Source organism: Limanda limanda, chromosome 15 (genome assembly GCF_963576545.1).
Source record: "Limanda limanda chromosome 15, fLimLim1.1, whole genome shotgun sequence".
NCBI classification, from domain to species: domain Eukaryota; kingdom Metazoa; phylum Chordata; class Actinopteri; order Pleuronectiformes; family Pleuronectidae; genus Limanda; species Limanda limanda.
Genome location: NC_083650.1, coordinates 15661320 through 15672655, shown reverse-complemented (window position 1 = coordinate 15672655; position 11336 = coordinate 15661320). Strand labels below are relative to the sequence as shown.

Here is an 11336-nt window from a genome sequence, read left to right as displayed (position 1 = left end):
GGAGGGAGGAGAGTGGGGGTTGGGGTCAGGGTGGGCTGGTGTTTAGATGAGGAAACATCTCTCCAGTTATTACATTTTGTGGTGGCAGCCCAGGAGGCCCAGTGACAGCTGTAGAGAAGGGGACACATTATGTTATATTTGTCCGAGAAGCCGTCGGCCAAAAAGGCCAAACACGTCTGATGAAAATCTGTTATTGTTTACAAACCATGTGGGAGATGCACATAAGCCTGACTTCAAATTCACTGTTTATTTCCCAAGACGTCTGTATGATTTATTGTAATATGTGGCGTTAAGGCTTCTTAGCATCTGCAATGGCAGATTTCTCAGTACCACAGCATGCACATTGTAAGTCATTTCTCAGCATGTACTGGGTATGTGGCTTCTAACAGTTTCTGCCACAAGGATTTCCAGTATGACAGGGAGCCAGGCGTTATGATTTCACGTACATTCCCAGAAACTGAGCTTTACATGAGCTTATTGTGCTCATGAGCATAACTAATGTGCTCTGGTCTCGACAGGTGGGCTGTTAATGTCAAACGGGAAACGAAGGTTTTCGGAAATTAAGGCCATTTGATCTGGGCTCCTAACCACTGTTCAGCCCCGCTGCCCACCACCGATGAGTCTTCCCATTACATCACTTTCATGGGCTCCCCGGGGCCACAGGAGGCCGTCAGTGTTTGGTTTCAAAGCCTGCGTCCGGGCCACTAGCGCACCGCACGGCAGGCCTACCTTCAGAGCTCGGGATCAAAGCTGCGAGATGCAAGTGAAAGAAAATTAAAGGCAAAGATTTTGCATGATCCCAACAAACGTCTTCCTTTGTTTGTAAGATGAGCAGAGTTTGTTATTTTCCAAAACTACTGACGTGTGTCTCACTTGGTTTGATCTGACGGCTTAAAAGGAAGCCAATGGCTTATTCCCTGCAGAAAACTGTGATGTGTAAAGATGCATCCACCATTTTCCATCCGCAGCAGGGGAGGGGTTGAGCCCTGAGGACATCCATCTCCTCTTACACCACCTTGATGGTAACTTGTGATCTCCGGATCTCATTGAATGACTGCGGTAACCGCCGTGAGTCACCGTTTAGTCGGCCACGGGCCAAAGCCTGGACTTTGCCTCACCTATGGGAGGATATGTGTGTCATTAGTGGCTGGAGATGGGAAATGCAACAACCGAGGTGTGGACATGTGTGTGGGAGTTGTGTTTTTGTGGTGCAGTAATCCATTGCCTCACCCACACTTTAGTGACAAAAGCCTCCGGAGTGCGGTGACACACACCGAGAGTGAGAATGAGTGTAAGATTGTCTCTGGAAAGCCCCCAGAGCCTTGGAGGAAGCAGTGGGAGCTGTCAGTGGATGATGATATGGAGGTCAAAGGGCACGGAGGGGACACATAGATCGAGGGGCACGGTGATCAATCGATTGACCAGCGCCGCGTGCCTCTGGGCCGCAAAGGATGTGGCTGTCAGTCCAAACTTCACAGAGGCGAAAACACGCGAGAAATGTCTTTACTGTGGAGACGGAAACCCGAATGTTTGCAGTCCATGCATGTCAACAAAATAGATGCCACATGTGCTTGCCTAATCCTAACCCTAGCAACTATGAGACTTAGTCTTATACTGTATGTCAGTGTGGATCATTAAGTTGTCCTGCATGGAGGACAGCAAGCATATCAACATGACACACATAGATTTTTATATATATATAGTGAATAAATGAAGGCTGTTTATTTCACAGAGCTGTGAGAGGCTGAGTCACACAGATTGCAGCTCTATAGAGTCTTGATAATGATTCACAGATTGCTGTGTTGCCATGATTAATGCCTGCGCTGGATGCCTTTGACAAGTTGCACCACAAACACACAACTCCTCAAACTGTTTCCATCCCGTACACTACTGTAGCTGCTCGGTGCATGTGCGTATGCATGCACACACGCCAAGACCACACTGTGACTTTTGGCAGCGCCGTGTGAATGGAAAGGTGGTGTCATGGCTGTGCCAAAACCCAATGCTTTTTTTACATCAGATGCTGCTCTGCAAACGTGTGTGTGTGTGGTGTTTCATGGTGGAAGAAGGGCTTACGTGGTGTGGTGATTTTAACCGTTTTTATCTTTCACTGCGACTTGACTGTTCGAATACTTTTAGCACTTGCATACAAACTGACATTTCAGCTCCCTCCAAGCCTGGAAATTCAAATTTCAAATGATCGCCGTGCACCGCTTATGGCTCTTACTCTTTGAAAGACATTTCCAAATCTGTCATTGCTCATACGTCCGCTGCAACCACAGTGCCACAACTTCAGCTGCACCTCCAACGCGCCTTTGCCAAGGAAAGCAATTCATATTTGGACCTTTTTGCTGTGTTTGCAGCTACAATATCCAGAGAAAATCCATTTTCATTCCAAATTGTTTGTGAACCAAATCTTGCAATAATTAAAATTTGCACAAAGGTCCCTTTCTTTGCAACCTCCCTCCGTCTCGTTATCTGTCTCTGAGACATCCTGTAGGGAATGGCTGAACATTTTTGTAATGCTAAACAGTAGCATCTTCCAAACTCTTTATGCATATTGGTCATTATGCAGCCATAATGTCTGTGGTACCTCAGCCTATATGCAATGAAGATTATGGATTTGTTTGAATTATGTCTTTGAAGAGTGACAGATTTTTAACAAGCAAAAATAAAGCTAATGATGTGAAGATGTTCTTGGCCCGGCCTGTCCTTTAATCTCTCTATTCATCTAATCCCCTTTTCTCTTCAAAGCCGGCGGCCATGACAACAAAATCATGAATAACGCAAGTGTAAAGAAAAATGAATATGCACAGCAAATCATCGGTTTTATCGTTTTATTATGAATAGTCTTTTCTACAATGAGTATTTAAAAGGTGATAATGTCAAAAAAGCTCTAGCAGTATCAAACTGCTATTTGTATAATAGGAAGAAAATATTTCAGTGAAACACACATGTACACGTGAAGGGGTGGGGTCTGTCATGATCTATATATATATTTTGTTGATGTTAATATATTGTTAATACTCAGCCATAACTTAGTCATGATGATATCCCTGCTTTCTAAACGTATTATATGCTGAGTAAGGAGGTTTAACAATAACACCACGATCCATAAAAAAATCCAAATATTAAGACTGGTGGGAAAATGTATTTTTCTCTAAACTAATCTATATCTATGAATGTCACAATCACACAATACTGTCACTTTCAACTGCAGAACAAAAATTAAAAAAGAGACATAAATAAAAAAAGAACCTATTAAAAGGACGTGTCCTTCCATTAGTGATCTATATAAAACACCTCAATAATAAAACCATGGTATAGCTCCTCCAATCATAAATACAGTCAGTAGTAGGGTCTTCTTTGCATTATTCAGTATGTGCACTGCACATTAGAATGTATTTTTATTAGTAAAATCATCATTTAAAAAGAAAAACTCAGAGGTCCCTTTTCCCAAAGAACTTCTTGAAGACGGACTTGTTGCGTGGCCGCGGCAGGCTGGCGTAGCTCGTGAGAGCAAGGTCCTGACCGGCGTCCTGCTGCCACTCAGCCGCGGCCGGCACCGAAGACTCCGAGCTCCTGCATGTGGACGTGCCGTCTGACGACTTGTCTCCCACCACCAGGGTCACACAGTAGTTGGAGCCTCTCTCCAGGCCTCCAGCTGGGTGCAGCAGGGGCCTGATCCTCTGGTAGGTGGCTGAGATGGAAAAAACATGACAAACAGAGCATTTAGAAGACAAAAACAAACCAGGTGTTTAGGATTCACAGGCACATTACAGATCATTTAGGTTAATAAGTGGAAACCTGATGTGAAGGAGTGGGAGCGGCGCTTGTTGCTGAGCCAGTCCTGGCCGCTGAACACGGGGGAGTGAGGGGAGGAGGAGGTGAGAGCGCTGGAGGCTGCCGACAGTCTGTGAGTCACCGTCTGCTTCGCTCGGCCTTCATCATCATCTGGAGAGCGACACAAATATTAAAAGTACACAACGACAGACAGGTACTGTAGTGACAGACATGTCTCTGTGTGCTCTTTGTGTCAGATAGGCAATGTCCTAGCTCCCCCTAGTGGTACACACAGCACCTGCAAATGCCATTCACTATTTTCTCTGGTAGTTGGAGCAATTCAATTCAGTTTAATTTGTATAGCGCCAAATCCCAACATATATTATCCCAACTCACAACATCAATCCATCCATTATCTATCCTGCTTATCACTTAAGGGTTGTGGGGGGAGCTGAAGCAAATCCCAACTGGCCAGAGGTCACCAGGGTATCTCAGGGTCAACAAATAGAAACAAACAACCGATCACATTTAACCTAACCCCGATCTGCATGTCTTCAGACTGCGAGATTCGCCAGAGTACCTGGAGAAAACCCCCCCCCCACACAGGGGGGAACATTCTCTCTCTCTTTCTTTCATTCTTTCACGTATCCCCCACTTAAAATACTATCTTTGCCATATCTTCAAACCATCACACAATCAATCCTACTGGTAAAACACTGATTCAAATCTCTCTTACTCTCATGGACACACATTTGCATTTATACACACACACACTCTCACTCACATGCACAAACTCCACACAGAGAGACCCCCCCGCCAAACCGGGATTCGAACCTGGAACCTTCTTTCTGTGAGGCAGCAGTGCTAACATCACCGTTCCGCCCTAAAAGACTACAGTGTAAAATGAAATCAGGATTTCCTTTTTCACCTCAACATTAGCCTCAAAGACAAAGAAGCTTGGTTGATAAAAACCATTATACATCTCGTGTGAATACAAATCAATAATTAGCATAGAGGAGTGCATCCTCGAACAGGAGTGGTCCAGTGGGGCTGCTGAGTGGCCAGCGATGGGGGTTGCTGCTTAAAATGCTTCCACTAAATGTGGAGTAGATGTAATATACTGTAGCTATTGTTGCTTCACACAGACGCCACCTGACTCACCACAGCAGCCTCCGTGTGACGAGGAGACAGTCGGGTGCTCGTCCAGACTCCTCAAAGGACTCGGTGGCATCTGACTGAACTCTCTGGTGAGGACAACGATCTCTTTGGTTTGGGCGGCGCCCGGTGGCTTGCGCCTGGGGAACGTGGAGGTGACATCACGGCGGGGGGAGCAGTGGCATTTGGCCAGGCCGTGACAGCCGGAGCAGAGCGACGGATTTCTGAGCGGAGAGAGATTTGATCATTTTGTAATTAATACTTATAAACCGTTGTTGTAAAAGATGATTGAATGTGGAAATCAATAATTGAAGAGGAGTAATGTAACCACTGTATCTTACAAGGAAACCGGGAAGCCTTGATCGACAGGCACACTTGATATTGAAGACACAGACTCGCTTTGACCTTTCAAAACAAAAACATATAAAATGAATCACACCAGTGTAATAAAAACTTAGTATCGGCATGAATAAGCTTTGAAATAATGATGATTACCGGTGTTTGCCTGTATTTTCATCATCCACTTCTTCATCATGAAGCGTGAGGGGGCATTGAGCAGATACTCAGACCCGTCGCGAGGCCTGAAGGTCAGAGACACGAACGGTCAAACAGGAAGTTTGTCTCACGTGAAATATCATCACAGTCATTTCTAGTGGGTGTTACAGTCGTACTGTAGTCTGAAGCAGTTGGGTTTCTTGGTGTACTCTGGCGCAGGTGAACACTCGGCTCCCAGGAGGTTCAGCGGGAGGCCACATGCAGAACTCTGCAACACAGACTGATCATCACTGACTTCATACCATCCACTTTAATTATTCATCACTTCTCCCAGGCTCTCTCTCTCTCTTTCTCTCTCGGCTGATTTTGTTTTTTGCTTACCCTCAGTGTATCCTTTCTATCCTGGTAGAAACACAGGGTGTGTCGATGTAAGACGGCGTGGTAGGAGCTCCAACCTCTGGAGGCTGCCTGTGAAAATAAGATAAGAGCGTTTGTGAGTGTGAGTGTGTGTGTGTGTGTGAGTGTTTGTGTGTTGCTGACTGTGACCTTCACATCTGCTGACCATGCTGCTGGTTTGGACACTAACAGGAGCCTTTCTTACTTTCTTTCCTCCCAGCTGCAGCTTGTGCTTCCTCTCCAGCGTTCCCTCCATCGACTGCAGGTCCGGCTTCCCGCTCTATTTGGACGAACACTGTGGTTAATCACTCCTGCAAAAATATTTTATACACAAAGAGGTCCCCCCCTCACGTTGCATTAAAGTCTCACCAGGGTGAAACAGCGCCCTCCCGTGGCCACTAGTTGGTCCTGCTTCTCCATGTCCTCGAGGCTTCGAGAGGATTTTCTGTGCTGACAGGCCGAGTCTAAATCCATGTGAACCGACAGCAGACTCATTGACTGGTCCTGTTCAGAAAGAGACGATTCTACAGTCATGACACGTGATGAAAATATTATTTAGTATAGCTGATATCAACACAGTAACATGATAACGGCTGTAGACCCCAACTACATGGTTACAGCTAATTTATTGAACAAATAAATATTGGTATTCTTATCAATATTGGGAAATTGTATCTGTGATTAATAGGATTTAACTTGCAGTACATGAGAGGAGTGTGTTTTTTGAAGGGTTCATTCCACCCAATTTACATAAAATATATTAAAGTTTTACTAACAAGGAGTGGTATCTACATGTTGAGATATTTTGGGGTTTATTTATCATGGCTTTGCGGTAGGTCTATGCCATCAGAAATCTGCAGTTGTCATGGAGACGACTTCATTTAATCACTGAACTTGCTTCAAGAAAGATGTGATAATAGTTTTTGTTACTGTTTTTTTTTAAAAGGCTTTAAGCACCACCAGGCGAAGCAGAAATCTCAAAGACTCTTTTCTCAAAACCTGTGCAAATAAAACTAAATTCATCTGCAGGGCTACGCACAAGTAAAGGCTCAATTACGCTTTCTTAAGAGGTACAACTTCCTCCACTGGATGAGTTTGTTGTTGTCACAAACTTTCAACTCTACGCTGCCCTCCACCTCTCTCTCTTTTTTCTCTCTTTCTTCTTCCTTTTTATTTATTTATTTAATTTTTTTAAATGTATTTATACTGTGCAGCTTTAATACTTAATTATTACTTATATTTATCATTATTATTATTATTTTCATTGAATTGTGTAATGTATTGTTCGCATGACCACGCTCATGTGGTCCATAAATTAAGAAAAACATCCTAGGAGGTAGACTGTATATCTTACTCTTAACCCATCGTGATGCACAGTGTTTTTATGGTGTCAATATCTCTATATATTGTTAATTGTCGTACAGAGATTATGTGATACTCAATGTAATTTTGACATTGATTCCTGTTCTACTGTGCCTTACCTCCTAATAAAAATATTTAAAAAAAAAGAAAAAATGAAATCCAACTCTACGCTGCCCTCTAGTGAATGTATTGCTTAACAACCATGTCAAAGTAAAGGACACACAGATGTATCTGGGTATTGAAGGTCATTTGAAAACAAGCATATCTATTTTTGTACTTCTAGGAAGCATAAATGAGTGAAAAATATCATTATTTGTAATTTGGATGAGTTGACACTTTAACAGGAAAAGTCTTACAGAGACATCTCTGTATATCTAACTCTGACCTCACCTTCGAACCACCTGTGTGCTCATCCACCCTCTTCCTCACCTTTGCCTCCTCCAACTCCTCTTCCTCCTTCTCCTCCTCATCCTCTCTGTATTGATAAATGTATCTATGACTGTCGCCCACGTCCGGCAGCTTCATGGGATCGGACGCCGTCTCGTTCACTGTCACTGACATGGTCTTGCTGGCTGGTTCCCTGTTCGGAAACGCCGCCCAGGACCTCCTGTCTCCTGAGGCCAGTGGAGGGAGGCGAACTTTGCCCCTTTGCTCCTTGTCGTAGCCCAGCAGGCTCTGAACGTGGGACGGCAGCTTGAACTCGGCCACAAGGAGGTTGGGTGCAGAGGCGGTGACCAGGTTCCTGTAGAGCACATCCGGGGTCTTGGGTGAAGGCACGCGAGAATGAAGAACGTCGGGTTTGTCTGAGGGTACGGAGTCTTCCTGGCTGGGCTGGTACATGATATCTGAGCAGATGCTCTGTCTGTAGTTAGTCGTCTGATTCCAGATGTCCTCCAGCTCCTCTTCCTCCTCCTCAAACTGCTGGTGGTCCAGGTGGACAGGCTCTGTTTGCTGCTCTGCAGATGGACCTAAGGGTGTTGTGTTGTTCTGTCTTGTTTTAGAACAGTCTATTCCTCCCACCTGCAGGGACACGAGCCTCCCCACCACTACCTTAGGCACTGGGACATCTGGACATGGTGCTTCAGCGCAAACCTTGATGCTGCGGGGGGGCGTGGAGATCCCGGAGTCTACCGAGTCCTGATGAACGCTCACGCTCACTGTTGACTTTAGATTCACCACCATGTGAGAGGCTTGGCTCAGGCACTGGAGCCCTGGGCTCACTTCACGCACACTATGGGGTCTTGCACATTTGTGATACTGGTGTCCATTCAGGTCTCTAATGCGCGTGTGGACACTGAGGCACTCGTGTTTGTGGGCAGCTGTACTTTTGGCTTGGTTCACATAAATAGGGAGATCGGAGGGCTGACTGGTCGCATCCCTGTCCCCATCCTGCCCTGCAGCCTTCCGCAGACAACACTGGATTTTGCATGATTTGGTTTGAACCTCATCTTCTCGCAGGGAAAGAGGAGCTGGGGGTTGGGAACTCTTGTCCGCATCAGACGGAGCCTTCACTACAGGGGTCGGAGTCTGTGTTTCAGTAAAGCTGACCTCTGAGGAGCCGTGTGTGATGGCAGCAGTGGGACGAGTCTGTTTGAAGGAGCTCAGGGCTGAGTGTCTCTGAGAGTGGGGGTCCGGATCAGTCCCTGCTCCTTTTTTGGACTCAGGGGGTGCAATTGTAATGATGTCCTGGATGCTGGGGATGAGAGTCATGTCCTTGGGCAGCTCAAAGCTCAGCACTGAGCCCAAAGAGAGGAATCTGCAGTGGCTCCTCACCTGACTTGTGGAGGATAGCGGGTTTGGCCCCTCTGATACGACATATGGAATGGTGCTGTATTCGCCTGAACACTCTGTATCAATGTCCTTCAACAGAGGATTCTTCATATAGTCTATAGCTTCCACTCCATTCCCACCGGCTGGGCTCTTTGGGGGACTCCTCTTCCTCCTGTTTTCCTTCAGCGGCCACGTTTGTGTGTCGTATGTCATGGAATTGCACCCGTATTGAGCCGCCTCGTCAGTTTGGGCCTCCACTCCCATGATTTTCTGGATGGTGTGTCTGCGAACGTCTCTCTTCCGCTTTCTCTTCTTGCCCATTCTCTTGAGGCTGCTGAACAGGAAGCCGCTGCCGCTCCCGGTCGAGGGGCGGAAGGTCACGTTGGTCGTCTGAGGTGCGGACGCCGAGGAAGGCAGTGAGGAGGATGAGGATGGCAGGAAAGTTGGAGAGCCCGAGGCTTCGGAGCGGCTCTTTTGGCGGGGCAAGGTGATACTCTCATACACAGGGGCCGCAGCCAAGTTGTTATCCTTGACATGCAAGTAGGTACTCACCTATAAAAAGAGAGGAAAGTATATTAGGCATGGGCACAAGCTCTCATTTCTACCTGTAATTGCATTATCGTCAATGTATGACCCCAGTGAGCCTTGACAACAACAGGTTTTTAATGGGTTACAGACAAATTAAGACATTAGAGAAAAACGGACGAGGGCAAACACCTCTTTATCAGAAACAAACATCAGAATCTGTTTCTCTACACTTCACACATCCAAGAAAAGAATAGTTTCAGGAATGAGCAACCTTCATAAGGCAATTTGTATGTGTAAAAAAAACAGGAGAGACAATAAAAACACAAAAATAACATGGGCATGATTGCAATCGCACACACTTGCAGCACTTAAACAAATTCACATGTGGCTACACATGCCGTCATAGCCAGATGTAATGGCTTGACCTTTCAACTCTGTGACTAATCTCTTGTTTCTGTGGAAGCCCCAGACCATAAATCACTGTGTGCAGTCTGGGGGCCTTTCTTGAAAGTTCAGCACCAGTTCTCTCTCTATAACGACCCCGCCTGTGTTTGGCCCACTCCTACTGGGAGCCATTTTGGACCACACGTTTCCCAGGATGCGAGGGTGAGGTCACCTATTAAACACAATAGTGGCACAGCCAGAGGGAGCCCACCAAGTCCAGGTTTACATCAGACTTGTGGTGAAATGACTCAAGGAGATGAGAGAGCTTCTGTCAACGCTAGCAGCAGGGAGACGACTGTGCGTGTGTGTGTGTGTCTGTGTCTGTGTGTATGTGTGTGTGTGCACTGTCTTACTCTTCACCCTCATTCTGTCTCTGTCGTCGCTGCTTTCCAGCTTTAAATCCTGCTTCATTTAACAAAGTGACGTCCAAAGAAAAGTTTTAACGGTAGAGGAAAGTTGGACTGTAAACACACTGATTCACTGTCTGATTTTCTGTTGGGAATTCAACCGTTCATCTGAGTTTACACAGGACGAACTGAAACAGCAAAATGACGACTGACAGACTCCCATTCAGGCCAGGAAATCCAAAATATACACAGCTTAAAGAGTCTAAAACATATACTTCTGAATACTTCCTTATGATTCAAATACCCCAATACTGCTTAGAATATTTTTAATATATGAATTTATTTTTGCGAATAGCAACTGTGGATGGTTTTCTTTGCCTGAGCCTGTTAAGCCTGTCTGTCTATCTGTCTGTCTGTCTGTCTGTCTGTCTGTCTGTCTGTCTGTCTGTCTGTCTGTCTGTCTGTCTGTCTGTCTGTCTGTCTGTCTGTCTGTCTGTCTGTCTGTCTGTCTGTCTGTCTGTCTGTCTGTCTGTCTGTCTGTCTGTCTGTCTGTCTGTGCATTCTAATTATCGTGTTTATATTTGTACAAATGGACTGTAAAAGTAACATCTCTCCTTAACCTTCCCATTAAATATCACAACATAACATGCTTCATAAAAACAATGACTTTATTAGGTTTTTGAAATGCATAAATGTCCTGCAGTTAGATGGCAAATAGTGAGTTTTTACAGTAAAATGGTTTGTTGTTTTTTCTCACTGTATATATTCCAGCCCCAGATCGTGATACCACTCGAGCGTGACCCGTTTCCTTTTACTCTCATGGGAGGGGAGGGGGGGCTGCTGTATTAAGAGCAGCTGTACCCTGTAACAAGGGTTAGTAAGAGCATGCTCCCCACAGGAAAACAACCTACACACAGCACAGCATGCATCCCCGGGCACACTTCGAGACGCAGCATGCAACTCCAGTTCACACCGCGCAAATTTACCTCGTTTGCACTCTGCCGATAAATCTTTTTCTTTCGCTTTAAGCTACCCAAAGTATTTTCCAAAAGCCCC

General features: G+C 45.5%; 1 protein-coding gene across 1 annotated transcript in view; it reads right to left on the bottom strand.

Moving 5' to 3' along the window:
• Positions 1-2822: 2822 nt before the first annotated feature.
• The window catches only part of LOC133021032 (uncharacterized), a 29615-nt gene continuing 21101 nt past the window's right edge, over positions 2823-11336 (bottom strand). Inside the window, exons 22-31 of the mRNA XM_061087802.1 lie at positions 7621-9513; positions 6199-6333; positions 6035-6109; positions 5815-5901; positions 5610-5701; positions 5434-5519; positions 5280-5343; positions 4945-5162; positions 3808-3954; positions 2823-3700 (exon numbers count right to left, since the gene is read on the bottom strand). Coding sequence (XP_060943785.1) covers positions 3441-3700; positions 3808-3954; positions 4945-5162; positions 5280-5343; positions 5434-5519; positions 5610-5701; positions 5815-5901; positions 6035-6109; positions 6199-6333; positions 7621-9513 — 3057 coding nt within the window. The 3' untranslated portion in view covers positions 2823-3440. The remainder of the gene's footprint in view (positions 3701-3807; positions 3955-4944; positions 5163-5279; positions 5344-5433; positions 5520-5609; positions 5702-5814; positions 5902-6034; positions 6110-6198; positions 6334-7620; positions 9514-11336) is intronic.